Source organism: Nelumbo nucifera, chromosome 2, assembly GCF_055504915.1.
Source record: "Nelumbo nucifera cultivar China Antique chromosome 2, China Antique-T2T, whole genome shotgun sequence".
NCBI classification, from domain to species: Eukaryota; Viridiplantae; Streptophyta; class Magnoliopsida; order Proteales; family Nelumbonaceae; genus Nelumbo; species Nelumbo nucifera.
The window spans coordinates 5,622,662-5,642,893 of NC_142650.1; the positions used below are offsets into that span (position 1 = coordinate 5,622,662).

A 20,232-nucleotide genomic window follows, 5' to 3' on the forward strand; every position below is an offset into this window, starting at 1 on the left:
TCCAGACCTCTCGCTCGCCACTCCAGCACTTCACTTCCGAAACACCAGGTTGACCAAACGTACCTGACACCAAGGACGTCCGTATCCAAGGGCGACGCACCTGACTGATTTAGGATCTGACGACTGACAGCCGCACTTCAAACGGCCTCCTGCTACCGCCACTTGCCACCGTCGTTACTAGCCGCAGAGACGGCTCCGACAAAAGGAGCAGTGGCGGTTCTGTCCGGCCAGAGGAAATGACATCCGAACTGGCAGGAGCTCAGAAATAATCATGCCCGATCTGACGGAAGCCTGGAAGTGAGTGCGCGAGGTGGTTATAAAAGACTCCTACCCCCCAAGAACGAGGTATGCTAACTTTGCGCTTTCTGGTCTATCTCGCCTTTGAAAGACTCTAACTTGAGCTTTGGAGCCCTTACGCCGGGTTCTCCCCGGAGCTTCTTCTCTCCCTCCGTTTCAGGTCCCTACCACTCAGTTCAGAGGCAAGATCGTTGACAGCTAAGACCGACCGGATTGTGCATCATAGATTTTTCCAATTTAAATATACCAATTTGATAGATAATATATTTGAACTGGTTAGATTTTCTAATCATTGATACGAATTTGATTCGGATAGTAGTGTTCCATTCCATGCGCTGAAAAAACTTGAATCACAGTCGATAGGTGTTTGGTAAAATCTTAAAATGTCCAAAATGGGATTTTCGGTGAAATTATATTAGGTAACTTTTCTAAAGCGGTTCAGTCGAGTCCAGATCACCTACCCACAAAACTGCGTTTCAACATTCTACCAACATCATCGGATACTGTACATTTCTCATAGATGATTGGATAGTGGGTCCCAATTTCATAGTGAAATCAAGTTAGTAGGGTGTTGCAACGTATTTTGTTGGTAATAATCGCAATTCGGTTCAGTTAATACAAATCCTCCAAACGGGCTAAATCCTGTTTATAACGAAAATATTGTCTTATTACCTTCCTAATTTGTTAGTTGACGAAAGAGAAGCAATTGACAATTTGAACCTTTAGAACCCTGACATGGGGCTATTGGGCTCGGATGTTCTCAATATACGGTGGCGGTGTTTGGTGAGTATAGATGTGACAACAAGTAGTGGGTAACATATCCGGAGTGCCCTGACACAACCTCAGCGACGACGCGCTTAATTGTTGTGTGTTACTGTTACTGTCGTCAAGACTGGATCCAGCGTACCACAATAGACTTAACACAGAAAAAAGAACAAAAGGAAACCATAATCAAATCAAGTGGCATGTAATACTTACTTTGTAATTTAATCCGTTAATAAAAGCCGTCATGATGACTAATTATGCTATCATGGCAGAGTCCACGTTCAACCATCCTTCCAATACGATCTGAAACGGCACATTTCATACATTTAGCGGATCCCAATTTAATGGTGAGATATGCGATGTCAGATTTGTTGGAAGCGTGTTAGAAGGAGATTTCAACTCATCTAGTTGGCTCAACAGAAATCTAACCACACTTTTTTTTTTTCACTGCCGCTCCTAGTAACAGTACAAGAGAGCATGCCTGAGTAGTTTCTACCCAGATGATGACGGTGGAGACCACATGTCCATTGTCGCTCTGTGGGATCCTATGGGTGACCATGGTCCTGCGAGACATGCTAGTGTTTCTCTTGATAATATATTAATAACGCTCACAGGAATTTCACCGTTGAAGATTCATATCTCTCCGATCTCTCCCCAAAACCAAGACTCCATGCTTTGAACCTCGTGTGAAGAAATCAGCACATGTAGTAGAGTAGTAGTGATGTATGTCAGTGGTAAGCTCCACTTTACATGTGAGACGTGACCCCTATCCTAATGAAGCCAGTAACGAGTAGAAGAGAAGGGAGAGAAATGAATTAAAAGAAAAAAAGAAAAAAAGAAAAAAAGAAAAAAAGAAAAAAACATTATAAGAGAAGAAGCGCGGGGGAGCGAGCGAACCAGTCGGGGGAATTCAGTTGCAGAAATCAAGGAACTTAAAAGATCTTTCTTATCTACCGACGAACTGAAAACTCGCAGAGCCAAAGCAAATCAATCGATCGATCCACCGAAGATGAAGGGGAAGAGCTTGAATCCTCTCATCACTTTCGAGCACAAGAGGTAGCCGAAAATCACTTCCATCTTCCTACCTCTCCACGCGTCCTTGAATCCCGATATCGTCGCAATTCTCTTTTGAGGAAAAATGTATCAAATTCTAGGGTTTTCTTTGTTTCTTTCTTTTCGATCTTCTGAGTCCCGCTTGATGGAGGGATAGATCATGTCGATTTGTTGTTAATGCGCGTAATGTGCTCTGTGATTCTTGTTTAGCTCTCGATTACGTCGATCGCTTTGTTGTTGGTGAAGTTTCGACCTTAGAGTTTTATGATGAAACCAGTGTGTTATGCTGATCTGTTTATTGTTCTCTTGAGGATTTCTTTCCATAAAGGAGAGAAATGTGGCGATGACAGTCAGTAAAGGACGATTTCATTTACATTTTTTTTTTGTATTGCTTTTTGAATTCCATTTGATTGCTCAAGGATTTAGGGTTTAGGGTTACTGTAATGTGCCTATTTGGTCTCAATTTCAATATGAAGTGTGAAGGAGGGTTTGAGTATTAGTTACTCCCAGTTTGCCCGGAGCCAATGCCGAGCGCTATGGGCAGTAGGATTCTAATTCTGTGTCGAATATGCTGTTATCCTTTCTGAGTAAGCGCACTTTGGACGCGGAGTCCAGGTAAATTGAGCGGAGTGCTGCTCTGTGATTTTATAGGAATATTATGTTCTATTTCCAGTGAAGTACGACGACTTTGTTAGTATTTGATATCACCAAAAGGTCATAATTCTTTCCCAACTTGTCTGCAAAATGCAATGCTTCCGGTAGTTATCATAGAAAACAAGGGAATTATCAGTATTTGAGAACTGAACTGGCATTGGTGTACACAGGGACGCTTATGGATTTGCTGTTAGGCCCCAGCACTTGCAGAGATACAAAGAGTACGCTAATATCTACCAGGTATTTTCTTTCCTTTTTCCTCTCTATAGTTAAACGAGTGAACTGAAAAAACATATATATAAAAACTGCTTCCCTTGTTTTCTGCGTTTTCTTTGTTTATGCTTCCAGGAGGAGGAAGAAGAGAGGTCGGAAAGATGGAAGAACTTCTTGGAGAGGCAAGCAGATTCTGCTCAACTTCCTGTAAATGGCGTGTCTGAGGAGGGAGAGAGCACAATATCCCATGCTGAAGGTACTGTGCTTGAAGCAGAGACTGTTTCAGAGGCGAGTACACAGGAGGAGGGTTCAGCTGAAAGCCGCGGAGTCTTTGTTTCTGGGGATTCAACTGAAAATGTTCCAGCCAAGGAATTGTCTGCAACGAAGAAAATAAAACACCATAAGATCCAAATATGGGCTGAGATTAGAGCATCCCTTGGTGCCATTGAACATATGATGAGTTTCCGTGTTGCGAAGAGGAAGAATTTATTGAAGACTGACCAAGAAAGTGGAAGTGGAAACCATCTACCTCCAATTGAAGAGGCAAGACCCTCAAAAGGTGCTTCCGAAGAAGACTCTGATGATGAGTTCTATGATTTGGAAAAATCAGATTCAGTTCAAGACAACTCTTCAACTGACAGTGCTTACTCCTATGGGCCAGTGAATTCTGCTAGCGAGGAAGCCTCTACAGATAATTTCTTCCCTTGGAAAGAAGAGCTGGAGTGCCTTGTCCGTGGTGGCGTTCCGATGGCTCTCAGGGGAGAGGTACAATTGTCACCCTGACCCTTGAGTCCATTGCTTCTCCTTCTAATTTACCATGCAAGTAAGTAATGTTCATTTTGTTCTCTTAAAAAATAGCTTTGGCAAGCATTTGTGGGTGTGAGGGTGCGCCGTGTGGAGAAATATTACCAGAATCTGCTGGATCCAGAAGTTAATGCTGCTACTGGCAAGAATTTTGGTAGTTCACGTTCTGATGACACCAATAAGGGGTCAAATAACAATCACAATTGTGCTCCGGAGAAATGGAAAGGGCAGATTGAGAAGGTTGTTAGATACCTCGGATTTGAACTTCAAAATTAAATATTATCAATTCATGGGTGCTGCCTTTGGTCAGCATGGTAATGCCATCAAAATTTCCAACAACCTGATTTGTATACTTTTTTGCAGGATTTGCCTAGAACATTCCCAGGTCATCCTGCTCTGGATGAAGATGGTAGAAATGCTTTGAGACGCTTACTTACGGCATATGCTCGGCACAACCCTTCTGTTGGATACTGCCAGGTATTTGGGCTTCAAATAAGTGTTTATGTTGGTGACAACCGTCAACTACACATGGGGGAAATACAAGGATTTTTTGATAGTGAACTGTTTGGCTAATACAATGGCCAAACAAGGGGTGAATAGTCTTCTGAGGGGCTATCTGTCGTTGATTGTTGTATTTACTAAGGAGGCTAGGTTTGGTATAGTTTACAAAAAGGGTTGATACTGCATTATATATAAATATATATTATTTATTATCATTAAAATTTTGATCATTACACACACACACACACACACACACTAGCGTAAGAGCACATGCTATGCACGCGTGCAAGTAAGTATTAATCATATATATTATATGGTATTTGGGTTTAACTTTTATGACCTGCACCTAAACCAAGGCAAGTATTTGCTTTATATAGTATAGATATATACACCAAATTCTAATCAATATTTTGCTTTATTATATATATTATTTTATTATTATTATTCAAATTTTGATAAATACCAATAAAAAGAGATGCTTTACACTACAAACAAAATAAGAAGCCAACTCTACCTTATGGCTATATTTTCTGTGGTGAGATTTCTTGAAGCTTACTTGTGATCTATTGAGAGGGTGGTTTACAAGGAACCTTTCCCCAATATTTTAGAAGGTGCACCTAGGCTCACAAAGGGTTCTTATTTCGTGAAGTTTGCTTAGATTGTTGATTTTTGTTGATGAATTAACTTTGAATTTGATGCTTTAGTAGGTAATTTTACTATATTGTAGGTTTTAGCTATGCCTTTAGAGTTTAAATAGTTTGACTTATGTGAAACTTTAACCTACACGGTTACAAATATGTTGTGTCAAACCTTGGGCTGACAAGCATGGGAATGTAGGTTTGAGTTTGAGAGGGCCCACCTGGCCACCTTGTGTTTAAAATTCCAAATGTTAGGTCTGTCTCCAGTCCTCACCTTTTTGAGTTGGCTGAAAACAAAAAAGACCTGGTGGCTAGGAAGTTGGTGTGGGATGTAAACTCATACATGGATTCCCAAGTTCTGGGTGAACTTGTTTGATTGGGAAGCGGGTGAAGTGACTGCGCTGTAGCCAAGCTAAATGGGTTTGGATGAAGGTAGTTAGAAGAGATCAAAGAGTATGCAAGTGTGAGGGGTTGGGTAACTTCTTGGTGAAATGTTTGTACACAAGAACATCTTCAGTTAAGTTACCTTTCCAAGTTTGACACTCTGGAATTCAACTGTTCTATCCAAGATTGCCTTTGTGGTTTGGTTGGGTGATCTTGAGAAATTGTCTAAACAAGCTCACGTTGATCACTTAGAATGACTATCCCCTCATCATTGCCTGGGTGGGTTACAAGATTTGGTTCTTTTTCCTCCAAATTTTGAATGTCATCTGCTGCTTCCCTAGGACACTTCAAAGAAGTCCTTCATTGTTAGGGTGTAATGGGCTCACAAAGAGGGTGGCTGCCTTTACAATGTCTTGGCCATTGGGGATGAAACCTGTTAGGAGTGTTCCTTCTTCTTCTTCCACTGATTGGTTGGGAAGTTTGTTTGTATAAATATATAATTTTTGGGTGTGTAGAGGCTGAAATCATTGTCTATAGTTGCTCCCTGGTTGAGAAAAAGGAGAGGACAGAGGGGGAAATGTTTCTAGGGGGGACTGAATCCTCCCAGAGGAGCTAGAGAAGATCTGGAGCCAGAGGTAAGTAGAGCGGTAGTTCTGGATGAGGAGGTGGAGGATAGCAGAGGCCAGGGGCGGTTATCGGAGGAGAGGAAGAAAGAGGGAAGGGAGAGGGTTCTTTCAAGATCCGTACCTGAGATGGGGTCAACCAAGGGGGTTGGCTCGAGAAGTCAACAATCCCTCTCCCACCATGTGATGGAGCTGAGTATTAGTGGTCAAGAGGGAAAGGAGGTTCAAATTTTAAACAAGGACCAAGGAGGAGCGGGCCTTTCTAAAGAAGCCTTAAAAGAAACTATTCTAGAATGTTTAAAAGAATTGGATTGGATGCCAGCTAGGCTAGAGCAACAAAGGGGGGGGACCACTGAATTTGGCAAGCCCAACAGGTAGAGAGACCCTTGGGGGTTCAGGAGTAAGAGAACCAGGGGTAAGTAGTGGGGAGGACTACTCTACCCCAAACGGCCCAAGCAACCCGAAAGAAACTTGGACGCATCTAGTTTCTTCTCAAGTCCTTCTGAGAACTTGGAAGGGTGAGTGTGCTTGGCCATCGGGTCCGAATTGGTTAGCCTCGACAGATAAGATCTTCCCTGTAGAAAGGGAGAAATGGTGCTCAATTGCAGGCCGGGGTGAAGCTGAGAGGCGCAAGAAACCCGCAAAGGCCCCTTTGTAAGCAAAAGACGCCTTCTAGGGTCTCCACTACCTCAGTCTTGATGGAGGAGGAAGTTCAGTTGGCTGCTGCGATGACAGAGACAAGTCAAGAGGACTCAACTCCAGAAGAAGTTACCCCGTTGGCCATAATTGAAGCTAGAGAGGAAGCTACCCCACAGTTACATCTGCCGGCTGAAATCCCAAATTATTAGGTACGCAATTCCATTTTGATTCGAGAGGGTGAACAGAGAAGGGGAAAGGAGGTGGTTGCGGAGGGGGAGAGGGGTGAGAAAAGTGAGGGAAGGAATAAGGTCAACTCTACTTCGGCCTGGGTGACTTCAAAGCTGTTGGAGGAGGAGATAGTTAGCTATTTAGAGGGGATAAAGAAGAGGTTGTTGGCAGAAAAAGAAAAATTGAATGCCAGAAAAGGGGGAAGTTCTTTCAAGAAAAATAGGGAAATGCTAAGACTTTCTTGGGGTTTGAATGAGAAGGCGGGGAAAGGGGAGGGGGAAAGAAGGGGTAGAGAAGAGTGAAAGGCTGGGACAAAAAGGGGGGGTGTTCTTATTGTGTTTTCTTTATGGAGTTAAAAATCTTGTCTTGGAAAGTGAGGGGTTTAGGGTCAGGGAGAAAGGATGGTGGTGTGCGACTTATTGAAGAGATGGAGGTCGGGGGTGCAAGCTGAAACAATCAGGAGTATTTGGGGAGAAGGGGAGGTTAAATGGTTCTTCAAGCCATCTAGAGCAAGTGCAGGAGGCTTAATTACCATGTGGGATAGATCGAAATGCAAGATGATTGACTCCCATGTTGGGGATTTCTCCATTTCAGTTGAATTAGAGTGGGAGGGGGAGTGAGGGGTTTATTTACCAATGTTTATGGCCCAACTTTAAATGAAGAAAAAGAAAGACTTTGGGAGGATTTATCTGAAGCAAGAGGGTCTTCCACAATTCCTTGGGTAATAGGGGCAGACTTCAATGTAACTAGGTTTTTGGAAGACAGAAATGGTGGTAGAAGTGGAGCTAGAGACAGAAGGCGATTTGCAAATTTTGTGAATCAATTTGAACTGATAGATCTTCTGCTAATTGGGGCCCAATTTACATGGACAAACAACCAAGAGAATCCGGCCCTAGTAAAACTTGACAGATTTTTTGGTGTCCCCAACGTGGGAAGACCTATTCCAAAACCTGAAGCAGCAGGCTTTGCCAAGGCCAATTTCAGACCATTCCCCTCTTCAACTTGTTTGTGGCGGGCAAGTCTGAAGGAATCATAGCTTTAAATTGGAACATGCTTGGTTTGAAGAAGAAGACTTTGTACCATTTAAAAAAAACACTTGTTCTGAAACTCAGGTGGTTGGAACAAGCTCTTACATTTTAGCAAAAAAAATTGGGTGCAATTAAGGAGTCTTTGAAATCATGGAAGGCAGAAAATTGGAATAAATCTGAAAAAGAAAAGAGGAGGTGTCTTGAGGAAATCAAAGAGATAGATTCAACAGAGGAAAGAGGCCCCATCTCAGAGGAAGATAAGAAAAGAAGACTATCATCAAAACTGCTCCTAGATAAATTAGCATACTAGGATGAACTGAAATGGAGACAAAGAGCAAAGGTGAAATGGCTCAAGGCTGGAGATAGAAATTCTAGCTTTTTTCACAAAATGGTAAGGGCTAGAAACAGAATAAATAGAATAGAAAAGCTGGAACTGGAAGGGGAGGTTGGGGAATCTTGGAGAGACAAGAAAAGAATGGTTATAAATTTCTCCACGAAGCTCTTTAAGGAAGATTGGAAGAAAAGATCTCTGCCAGAGGGAGTTAATTTCAAAAGAATTTCTAAGGACCAGCAAAGATTCTTGGAAGCTCCTTTTTCGGAAGAGGAAGTTTGGCAGGTGATAAAGAATCTAGATCCAGAGAAGTCCCTAGGTCCGGACGGGCTTACCAATTTATTTTACAAAAGCTGTTGGGAAGTGGTGAAAATAGATGCGATGCAGGTTTTCCAGGAATTCCGTAGGAATGCCTCATTGGAAAGAAGCCTAAATGCCACATTCATCTCTTTGATCCCGAAAATTGAAGGAGCTACAAAATTGAAAAATTTCAGACCGATTAGCCTCCTGAATAGCTTCTATAAGATTTTGGCCAAGATTTTGGCAGAGAGGTTGAAAAAGGTGCTGCCGAGTGTGATCTCTCAAAATCAGTTTGCGTTTGTCCCTGGGCTTTGAGGTGGTGCCAGGAGGGGAGAAGGTTCAGGTACTGCAATTTGCAGATGACACCTTATGTTTTATGGAAGCCAATGAAGAACACTTAGACTTATTATTGGGAGTTCTAAGCTGGTTCGAAGTGGTGACAGGACTGAAAGTTAATTGGAATAAAAGCTGTTTGATCCCAGTGGGAAAAGTGGAAAATGCAGAGGATTTGGCAGAGAGATTAGCTTGTCAAGTGGGGTTCCTTCCAGCAAAGTATCTGGGACTCCACTAGGAGCAAAATGTACTTCTGCATTGATCTGGGAACCAGTCTTAGAGCGGCTAGAAAAGAAATTGGCAACTTGGAAGGCCAAGTACTTGTCCTTGGGGGGCAGAATTACCCTGTTAAAAAGCTCCTTATCCAACTTGCTGGCATTTTATCTCTCCTTATTCCCAATTCCAAGCAAAGTGGCCCAAAGAATTGAGAGGCTGCAAAGGGACATTTTATGGAAAGGTTGGGAGGAGGATAGGAAGAAAATCCACTTGGTGAGTTGGGGAGAAGGTGTGCTCTCCGAAAAGTAAAGGAGGTTTGGGTATCAGGCTAATGAGGACTTAATAAGGCTCTTCTTGGGAAATGGATCTGGAGGTTCGGGTTGGAAAGAAACCACTGGTGGAGGAAGTTAATGGCATCAAAATACAATACAGATAGAGGAGATTGGATCACCACTTCTTCTCCCCCATCCTTAGGCTGTTCGGTATGGAGGAAAATAATGGACACTCTTCCCATTTTCAGTAGAGGTTTAAGCCCCAACCTTGGGAAGGGTGACGGGCTCCTTCTTGAAAGATCTCTGGTGTGGAAATGCTCCTCTTTCAGAGTTATTCCCACATCTATTCCAGTTAGCAGACCATCAAGATGCAGTGATTGCTGATTGTTATGAGGTGGTGGGGGAACTCAGTAGCCTGGTGCCCTTCTTTCAGAATGAATTTTCAGGATTGGGAAATTTCTGTCCTGGCCGACCTACTCGATCTGCTCTCCCTTCAACCCCTAAATCTGCTCAAAGAAGACAGCTGGTCCTGGACTTGGAATACAGATGGCCTCTTCTCAGTCAAGTCATTTGCCATTCACATGACAATGAGTACTTCAGAAGAAATGCCTGCCTCCAGAATCTGGAATCCAACCTCTCCCTCAAAAATCAATGCTTTAGTGTGGGCTGCAGTTCTAGACAGGTGTTTAACTAAAGCCACCTATGTAAGAGAGGGGTTCATATTCAGGACCAGAGGTGTGTGTTATGTGGTCAAGGAGTGGAAGATAGCAGTCATCTGTTTTTGCACTGCTCAATTTCTGCTAGTATTTGGAATCACTTTCTTGGTTCGGTGGGTCCTGCCTGGTCAATGCCAGCTTCGGTGAAGGAGTTGATGTGGAGCTGGGGATTACAGGGATTGTCAAAGCTTGCTTCAGTAGTGTGGATGTCCATTCCGGCGGCAGTTATCAGTACCATTTGGGCAGAAAGGAACAAAAGATTATTTCAGAATATCTATGAGGATCCGGAAGACCTGATAGCTATTTCTTTTGGAAAGCTGATTTCTTGGGTTTCGGCTTCGAAGGGAATTCAGGCTGCTTAGTTGGGGGCTAGTCTGAATTCTAGGAGCCTTTGGCATCTGTAATTGCATTACCTTCTCTCAAAAAAAAAAAGGAGAAAAGACCAATTAGAGCTATTTGGTCAGCACACTACTAACCTCCTTATTTGGACTGAAAAAGGAGTAAACTGCTTTTAAGAATTAGAAGTTCAAAGCTCCTTTTCTATTTCTTATAAAGACCTCTTTTTTATAACTTTTCGTTTTCAAAAATAACCCTCATAATTTTTGTTGAATGACATACTCTGCCCTTGGGAATCAACAAGAAGCCTAAAAATTCTAAACAAGAAAGAGACATTGTTAGTTGTTACTCTTCTTCACTGTTGTCAGTAGTAGTGGGTTCTTGCACAGCTGTATTGAAATGAATCCCCAGGGATCTAGTGCCACCACTGATGTGGTTAACAAGGTTTGGGGTTAGTGGGGAAAGAATGTATAGTGGGTTCTCACATGGCTAATGGCACATGTTTTTATGGCATTCATTTATGTATCTGTGTCCATTAGTCCATTACCTTACTATTAATGCAATCTTTTGAACTGATATCCCTCCTCTCCCTGAAAAAGGCAGGTCTATCAAGCATGTAAAACAAGGGAGAAAAACTGAAGGACAAGGGAAAAACATAATACCTTCTGACTCCAACAAAATGGATAGTCAATGGTGCTGATAAAACAGGGGCAACCACTGCTAGAGAGGGGAATTTATTCTCAATCACAGTAAACTGAGCTCATAACTGCTAAAATGTTATGCCAATGCTAAGCATATATTATTATTCATAAAAAAAAAATGCCAAGCATATATTATTGAAGAGAGATTCTACATGTTTCCTTCAAATTGTTTTTTGTTATAAGCTAGGTGATTAAAAGGGAATCTCCTTTCTTAATATGTATGTAGTATGCATAGTTATGCCTTTGATGTAACTTTTTTATTTATGCAAGGAAGGACCACTTCTTTATTTAGTGATCAAGAAAAAGAAACCTAGGTGACTAAAAGGGTTTTGCTGCGAAATATTATAATTTTATGGATTCTGGGTCTTCTTCTACAGGCATCTTACCGTCATCTATTTGTTTCTTTAGGCCATTAGTTTGTTGATTGTTGCGCAATCAATAATATTCCTGTTTCTATTATTGTCTTTTACAGTTTTGCAGTAATTGATTGTGCAATGTTTATTAATCAGTTGCACTTTTTGTTGGATTCTATGTACATGCAGGCCATGAATTTCTTTGCTGGACTATTATTACTTCTGATGCCTGAGGAAAATGCTTTTTGGTAGAGTTGAAGGCTCCCCTCCTTGTTCTAACTTAAGTGGATTTTTTTTTTTGAAAGTATAAGGTAAAGTATTTCATTAAGATCAAAGAGCCAAAATTACAACGAAGCCTCTGTACAATGAGAAGCTGTACAGAGGGAAACAGCTTGCCAAAAAAAGCCACCCTAAAAAAAAACTATAAATTCCTTACAAACAGGAAATCTAAGTCAAAAAAGGAAGAAATATGTCTATTTTTGAATAAAGGGTGGATTGCCAACCAAGAATGCACCATCCCCATGATCTTGTTTAGGACTTCTTCTTTTGAAGAATGTTTTCCTTTGAATAATCTTCTATTTCTTTCACACCAAATTGCCCAGAATACTACTGCAGGTAGGATACTCCAAGTGACCTTTCCAGCCCTGGATAAACCTCCAAGTGCCCATGCCCCTATAAATCCCTTCACATCAGCTGAGAAGCACAACTTAGCCCCAAACAAATTCATCATTCTCATCCAAACCCAGTAAGAAAAGTTACAATGGATCAGCAAATGACCAGAACATTCCACATTTCCCTCACATATAATACAGGCCATATCTTTCACCTCTAGACCTCTTCTAACTAAATTTTCCTTTGTTAGAATCTTTATCCAGCACTGCTGACCAGACAAAGAAAGCCAGCTTAGATGGAACAGATCTAATCCAAATTCTGGTACTTGGAAAAGAAGAAGGCTCCTCTTTGACAAGCTATGGAAACAGTAGTCTGCTTTTCAAGGAGATGATGCATTTAATTCTGTTTCTTTGAGTTATTTTGTTGAACAACATTTGTAAGATTGCAGAACACGATATTTTCTTTTGGTAGGGTGTAACTAACATGTTTTGTGTTAATAATGGCTCGATGGACCTCTTTCTTTTGATTGATGACAGTGAATGACTTTGTGGAGCTTTTCCTTTCCAGTTCTAATTTCTAACTTTCGATTCTTCAGGACCTTGGTGGGTATTATTGATGACTACTTTGATGGCTATTATTCAGAAGAGATGATAGAATCTCAGGTACATGCTTTTACATTTGAAGAAGTTGATGCACAAGCTATCTTGCTGGTAAAGTCTCTGTCTGGTAGTAGAGACCTGGGATTGGATCCCTGCCTTCACCAGGGATGGATGGGCTTTGGGGTTCGGGGGAGGGCTACCTCTTTGTGTGGCTCCTTCACCTAGAAAAGGAAAAAGAACCTTTAAATATCATTTATAAAAAAACCTTTAAATATCCTCTTGGTTATGCCCTCTAAAAGTTAAGCAATCCGTGAAAAAACTAATAAAATTTAACATAGATGGATCTCATCATTGTACTTGTGCTGTTTGTTTAGGTGGACCAACTTGTTTTTGAGGAATTAGTACGCGAGAGATTTCCAAAACTGGGTTTGTATTTCACTATAATCTTTTCATTTTCCATCATGTGTGACTTGTGGAGTGGTTTCTTATTTTATTATGCTTATGGTGCAGTCAATCATCTTGATTACCTCGGAGTGCAGGTTGCATGGGTTACTGGACCCTGGTTCCTTTCAATTTTTGTGAATATGCTTCCCTGGGAAAGTGGTCAGGTTCTATTTTGTATAGTTACTCAAATCCATTAAAAGTGACTGTGTTTGTGCTGATATTCAGCCACAATCACAGTGTGTGAGGTATATCTACCTTCTAATGGAATGCTTTTGCTTCAGTTCTTCGGGTATGGGATGTGCTTCTGTTCGAAGGAAATCGCGTTATGCTATTTCGGACAGCACTTGCTTTAATGGACTTATATGGTACTGGGTAAATCAAACCTTGGTTTGTGATTGGTTTGATATATTTAGGGAGCAACTTAAAAAGTATTGCTATTTTCTCTAGTGTATTCCCTAAGCATGAGATTAAATTTTTGATTGGTGTTTCTAGGTCCTGCATTGGTTACAACAAAGGATGCTGGAGATGCTGTCACCTTGTTGCAGTCCCTTGCTGGCTCAACATTTGACAGTAGTCAGCTTGTCTTGACTGCTTGCATGGGCTATCAAATTGTAAATGAAGCTAAATTACAAGAATTGAGAGAAAAACATCGACCGGAAGTAATAGCTGCCATTGAGGAAAGATCAAAAGGGCTTCGTGCTTGGAGGGATTCACAGGGTCTAGCATCCAAGCTTTATAGTTTCAAGCATGATCCTGGATTGGCAGAAGGGTTGGGTGATCTGCAGACCAACGGGGAAGTAACTCTACTGGAGCCTGGATCTGTCAATGTAACAGAGGATGCCAATGCTGATTCTCTTCCAGATCTTCAAGATGAGGTAGTCCTGTGCTGTCTCTTCTTGAATACTAACAGGCTTCCTGTTGCAATGCACTTATGATCTTCTAATGTTTGCAAAACTTATTTCTTTAAGCTGGACTATATATGTTCCTGTTGGATTTTATTTATCAGCTTCAGCTTTTCTAATCTGCTCTTTACTTCTTTATTGTTGTAAATTTGATAGCTAGCTTTGAAATAGAAGTCTGCTTTTTTGAATTGTCACAAAGCATCCTTGGTCGGTGCTAGAACTGAATACTGTGAAGTATGTTAAAAAAGTCACTCATCTAGGTGGCTGGGCACCTGCTTAGGCCATAGGACAATCACCTAGGCAACAATAGTTATAAGACTGGTTCTTTCCATAATATTGTTACTATACACATATTATTAGTATGTGTCTTGCTACATCCTGATATATGTAGAAGAAAGAAGGATAAAAGTCCCTTTTTTCCTGTAAATTATCTCTCTACCACAGCCATAAGTAGGATGAGAGTTTTTTAGTAGTATTATAGCCTTCTTTAGTTCCTAGAATTTTTATGACATGCAATTTCCCTAATAAATATTTGTTATTGTGAACTATTGGAACTATAGATTTAAATGCAGTTGTGTTTTAGATATGATGACTTGTCACATTGTTATATGAAATTCATAGTTATTTACCAAGGGAAAATCTATGATACTGGAAAGTCATGGTACCAGAAAAGACTTCACCAATCAAAGCACTCCCGTGAATTTTGATTAATACCACCTGATTGGTTTCCTCTTTTATGATACTAGTTGTTTGGCTGTAAGCTTTTCCGATATCATAGTCGAACCCATTTATTAAAGAGCGTTGCTATGTTTCAACTTATATATACATGCTGGTTGGTATATCATCTCCTTCCGGTGTCATAGATTTTTTTTTGTTTTTCAAATTTTGTTACCTATTACCTAGGCAACTAGGCATTTCAATGTCACATGGAATCACTGCTGATAAAAAACAAAATGTCACATGGAATCACTTGTATGCCTTGACAATCATGCTTGGCAAGTTTTGACCTTTGAATAGACCAGAGTTATAGACATGGTTTCTTAAGTGAAACCTCAAAGGGTTCCCCACCTTGTTGGTACCTCAAAGTCTCCTAATGTGGCTATTCTTAGGTGGTGCTTGATAAATTTGAAGTCTGATATCTGAAAAGGAGAAAAGCTTTTTTTACAGATCCGTTATCTGAAAACAGTAAATCTGCTTTTGAGAGCCTATGTCATATTAAAAAAAGGAGGGCATGGTTCAGGCCTATTATCACATTTTAGAGGCATGGTTCAGGTGTTAATACAAATGAGATCCGACCTCTGTAAACAAGTTATTCAGATATCAGACCCCGTTTCAGTATTATCAAACACAACTTTTTTTTTTTAAATCAGCTTATCAAACACAGCCTTAGTTGGCAGTTCTTATTTGTAGGCTCTCTTATCAACTCTCTTTGAAGAGAAAAGGGGAAAGAAAAACAGAATCTCTGATGGCTTTTTATTGGTGAAACAGGCAAACACATATTAGGAATTTAGGATATAGTATATTCAGCATAGACTATCCATTCAAAACTGAAGTAGAATGCCACAGCCGAGCTAGTTTTTTTTTGGCAGGAGCCCGAGTCAAATTTGTAGTATATCTTTCATTTCAGTTGGAATATAACATTTGAAGTATAGACGTCAAGGAAAGAAGGTAGAGACTAAATATGTTCCCTTTTTTATAGGAAATTCAGAAAACAAATGGAAATCGTAAGAGAGGGATCTTGGAAGTCCTGTTGGTATATATTTCAGGATGGGTAAATTACTTAAACCTCCCTTTGGTTTCTGACAACCACATTAATTTCCAATGACCTCTACAAGTTTCTCCCCAACATCCTCAATATTGACAAAAGAAGATCCCTTCTCTTAGTTCTCATAGACAGAGAGCATAAAATTGCAAATATACCCTTGTATCTCCATTTAGGAAGGAAAGTACATTTTCTCTCACCACCACCAAGGTTACCCTGTGATCAACTTTCCGTTCAATCAGCTTAACAATATTGCCTTTGTTGATCATTTGGCCAATTGAATAATGACTTTTACCTGAATACGTAAGATGCCCAGTTGCCAAAAAAATGTAAAACAGCCTATGGAGGGTATTTTGGGTAATAGGCATTCCATTATTGTTATCCCTGGGTAAAATTAGAATTTTGTAATGTTTAAAAGCATGATGCCATTATTTTCAGTTAATCTTAGGGGGTTTTCAACAACATTGTTGCCACCACATCAATACGCAAAAGCGATATAACTTTGCTGAAGTGGCCGTTGTTTTCGTTTTTAAAAACAAAACCAAACATGTTCTCTAACACCCCCTTAATGTCAAAGTGATGGAAGGGGTCTTGTTGTAGTGACATTTGAGGATGTCGAGGGAACAATTTGGAGTATCATAGTTACGGGGAGGTTAAAGCAGTTGTCAGTAACCAGAAGGGAGGTTTAAGTAATTTACCCATTTCAGGACCTCCTAAAATGGGAAATTTCATGGTTAAGCATTGGCAAATTTTGGATAAAAGATCAAATTGCAGTCGGTGAAAATTTCATGGTTGGAAAGGAAAATTCCTTTCTTTTGCTGGGAAAATTACATTGATAAAGAGTGTCCTTTCCAACTTGCCGACTTATTACCTATCTTTATTAAAGGCTCCAATGACCGTGTTGGAGGAGATAGAAAGAATCCAAAGGGAGTTTTTGTGGAGTGTGAGGGCTGAAAGAAAGAGAGTGCATTTAGTTAAGTGGGAGGTGGTGTGCAAGCCTAAAAAAGAAGGGGGTCTTGGGGTGCAAAGGATGGGGGACTTTTTTTTTTTGATCAATAACACTTTCATTAATTCATCAGTAGAAAATTTACAAGTGGAAGACAAACACACTTATCTTCCAAGAGTCACAAAGAACTTCAAGAAAGGAAAGAAGAAAATACAAAGATACAAGGACACTAACATTACAACTTAGCCCAAAACAAGGAATCCCTTTCTGCCCCTTGTTTTGCTAAACCATTAGCTAGGGAAATAGCTGATCTCTTAATCCAACATGTCTTAACTTCCATCTCCCGCACTAGCCATTTGAATTTCCTCTTCTCATTGTTATACTTCCAAAGATCATTTTGTTCTTTGGTCAGCCACCCTATCGCCACCTCTGAATCCCCTTCAATTATAAGTTTCTTGATGTTCAATTCCTTAGCTTTCTGGGCTCCTTCCATAACTGCACATATCTCAGCTCTAAGGGAGTCACCCACTCCAATTGGGCCTGAGAACAAAGCAGAGATGGCCCCATTTTCATCTCTAAAAACACCCCCGATCCTTGATTGTTTCGGGTTTCCCCTACTGCATCCATCAAAGTTTAATTTCAAGAATCCACTAGGTGGGGGGGTCCAAGCCACACTCATTACTGACTTGGTCTGCGTGCAACTTGCAATTACACCCCACTTCCTCAACATGTCATCCACAGTGTAATCTGTGAATATTTCCCGAGATTTCAGCCATTGTACTGCCCTAAACTGTATGATAGTCCTCAAATCTGCTGTCCCTCTCTGAGTTTCTAAGAATATCCTGGAGTTCCTTTCTTCCCACAGTGTCCAACATACTGCAGCCCTTAGTCCTCTCCACATTGTCCTTCCCCTTTTTAACCGCCACCTGAAGAAGGAGGGGGCAAAAAGGCCCTGCATGTCTGATGGGGGATTCCAGCTGCATCCAAACAAGGAGAAAGCCCAAACCCACAACGACCTCGCGAAGTGGCACGACACCATTAGGTGAAAACCGGTCTCCCCGTCTGCTTTGCACAGAACACACCACTGAGGTGACAAGCAAGTATTGGGTCTCTTCTTTTGGAGTAGATCACCAGTGTTGATTCTTTCCAGATAGGCTTCCCAACAAAAACTACCAACCCTAGGAGGTATAGCTCTGCACCAAACCTCACCAACAGGAAAAGGGGACAGGGTAGGACTGGTGGACTGACTTAAGACTTTGAAGAAAGAAGCACAAGAGAAAGAAGCACAAGAGAAAGAAGCACAAGAAAGAAGCACAAGGATGGGGGACTTTAACAAAGCCTTGTTGCGAAAGTGGGTGTGGAGGTTTAGTAGAGAGACGGAGGCTTTATGGAGGAGAGTAGTAGCCTGGGAAATATGGGATTGTGAATTTTGGGTGGGATTCAGAGGAAGTAAGATACTCTTATGGGGTATGTGTGTGGAAAGGGATAATGAGTTTTAATTCTTTAATGGTTCCTCCCTATTTTTGGAGAGCGGGGAATGGGTCCAGCATTAGATTCTGGGAGGATGACTGGTCTGGTTTAGGGAGGTTCTGTGAAATCTATCCAAGGTTGTGCAGATTGGGTCGGAAAGGGGTACCTATTTCGGATTGTTACAAAGTCTCAAATGGTACTGTGGTATGGACTCCAAACTTCAGAAGACCTTTACTTGACTGGGAGTTGGAGGAATGCATGGAGCTGCTGTCCAAATTGCAGTCGGTGGAGATCCATCAATTGACGATAGTAGGTGGTGGAAGGAGTGCAAGGATGGGAAATTTACAGTCAAGTCAATGTACTCAATGCTGATCAGAAATATGGTGGAAGCTGATCCAGTTCAGGGAGTTTGGGGGAAACCTGTGCCCCCATGAGTGGACCGGCTTTGCTTGGCTGCTAACCAAGGGGTGTATCCTGACTCAGGACAACATTGAGAGCTGATGCTTTCAATTCCCAAGCAGATGTATCCTTTGTCTATCTGGAGAAGGAAACATACTGCATTTGTTCTACAGGTGCAGCTTCGTTTCCTCAATATGGTTCTATTTTTTCAAGTTGTTTAAGAGAGACCGGTGGTCAATTTCAGATCCGGCTGAAATCTTTGGATGTTGGCCAAAAGTTCAGAGTGTTTCTAAGGTCAAGATTCTGTGGAGTTGTATTCCTTTCGCAGTGTGTTGGGAAGTTTGGAAGGAGAGAAATAAAAGAATCTTCGAGAACAAGGAAAAAAGTTGGGAAGAGGTGGTGGCTCGAATCAGTTCTTCAGTCATAGGTTGGGTGTTAATCCTGCCAGATTTTCAAGGACTAAAGAAGATGATTTTGGGGCTGACTTTTGGAGCTCCTTTAATGCTTAATTCTGATGTATTTTGTTTGTAAGTCTGTTCTATTTTTCTGTTTCTTGGGGGTGATCTCTTGTCACCAATGAACTGTAAACTCTTTTTCTTTTTCATTTTTTGGGAATAAAATTTTTTCTTTATTTATCTTCAAAAAAAATTTTGGATAAAAGACAGCATAAAGGTAAAGCTTGCACTTGCACATTGTGTAAAAACATTGAAAGCTTTCAAATCTTCTCTGTAAATGGGATAATAAGAGCTTGAACTGAGGTAGCTCAGTCTTCTAGAGAAAAAGGTAGGATAAGGTTAGCTGATAAAAAAAGATAGGATAAGGTTAGAGTGGAAACCTCCAGAAGGGAACAAGGTAAAACTGAGCTTTGATGGCAGCTCTTTGGGAAATCCAGGTATGGCAGGTATAGGAGGTGTGTTCAAGAACTCTAGAAGTAAGATAATGGCTTTATACTCAGGGGCCAATTGGGATGGGGAAACTCTTTGAAAGCAGAATTGATGGCATTATTGCAAGGTCTTTGGTTAGCAAAACAGTTGGGATATAGACAGGTGGGGGTGGAAGGAGACTCAAAGCTGATTATCTCATGGGAAAACTGTAATAGACTTACTCTGTGGACTTTTCAACATACCTTAAGGGAATTAGAAGGTATTGCTAAGGAGATGAATGCTGAATTTAAGTGGGTAAGGACTGCAAATGGGATGACTGATTCCATTGCCAAACAAGGGGTATTGAAGAAACAATTGTTTTGGGCTTCTATGTAGCTTTGTTAGTACTTTTGGGTTTGCAGCCTTTTTTTTTTTTTGAGGAAAGCTAACTGAATTCATTAAGAAAAGAGAGGGGTACACAAGGAGGTGTACAAAACAAAAACAAAACAGGGATGACCCCTAGAAATTACACAGGAGGAATCTTATCACAGCACAAATCTTCTAAAAGAGCACCTAATTTTGCTAACCCGTCTGCAAGAGCATTAAACTAACTTGGAATCCAGAACAGGTTTGCATTAGAAGCAGTCTAAATCCCTTGCCTCTGTCAGAAAATGGCTGAGTCTCCACAGGCCGGCTTCCTGCTTTCCTAACCATTTTATGGTGTTTGCTGAGGCGCCTTCTATGGAGAGGTTCTGAATTCCTAGTCTGTTGATTAATTGGATCCCTGTAAGTGCAGGCATCACTTCTGCCTTCGTAGAATCAGCTATGCCTATTGGCCCACTGTACACCC

At 40.9% G+C, this 20,232-nt stretch overlaps 1 protein-coding gene across 5 annotated transcripts in view; it reads left to right on the forward strand.

The window, feature by feature from the left end:
- Window positions 1-1,689: 1,689 nt before the first annotated feature.
- The window catches only part of LOC104594714 (Ypt/Rab-GAP domain of gyp1p superfamily protein), a 28,640-nt gene continuing 10,097 nt past the window's right edge, over window positions 1,690-20,232 (forward strand). For 2 of the 5 annotated variants that reach the window (XR_016082250.1, XM_010255145.3), the window contains exons 1-11: window positions 1,690-2,118; window positions 2,940-3,009; window positions 3,118-3,747; window positions 3,841-4,026; window positions 4,150-4,263; window positions 11,575-11,633; window positions 12,593-12,659; window positions 12,971-13,022; window positions 13,107-13,199; window positions 13,322-13,405; window positions 13,533-13,915. Coding sequence is in view for 4 of the 5 variants with exons in the window: in XM_010255145.3 (XP_010253447.1) it covers window positions 2,072-2,118; window positions 2,940-3,009; window positions 3,118-3,747; window positions 3,841-4,026; window positions 4,150-4,263; window positions 11,575-11,633; window positions 12,593-12,659; window positions 12,971-13,022; window positions 13,107-13,199; window positions 13,322-13,405; window positions 13,533-13,915 (1,785 nt within the window). In the remaining variant the exon portion in view is untranslated. Of the gene's footprint in view, window positions 2,119-2,939; window positions 3,010-3,117; window positions 3,748-3,840; window positions 4,027-4,149; window positions 4,264-11,574; window positions 11,634-12,592; window positions 12,660-12,970; window positions 13,200-13,321; window positions 13,406-13,532; window positions 13,916-20,232 lie in introns of all 5 variants that reach the window. The other 3 variants (XM_088897301.1, XM_010255147.3, XM_010255144.3) reach the window with 3 other exon arrangements.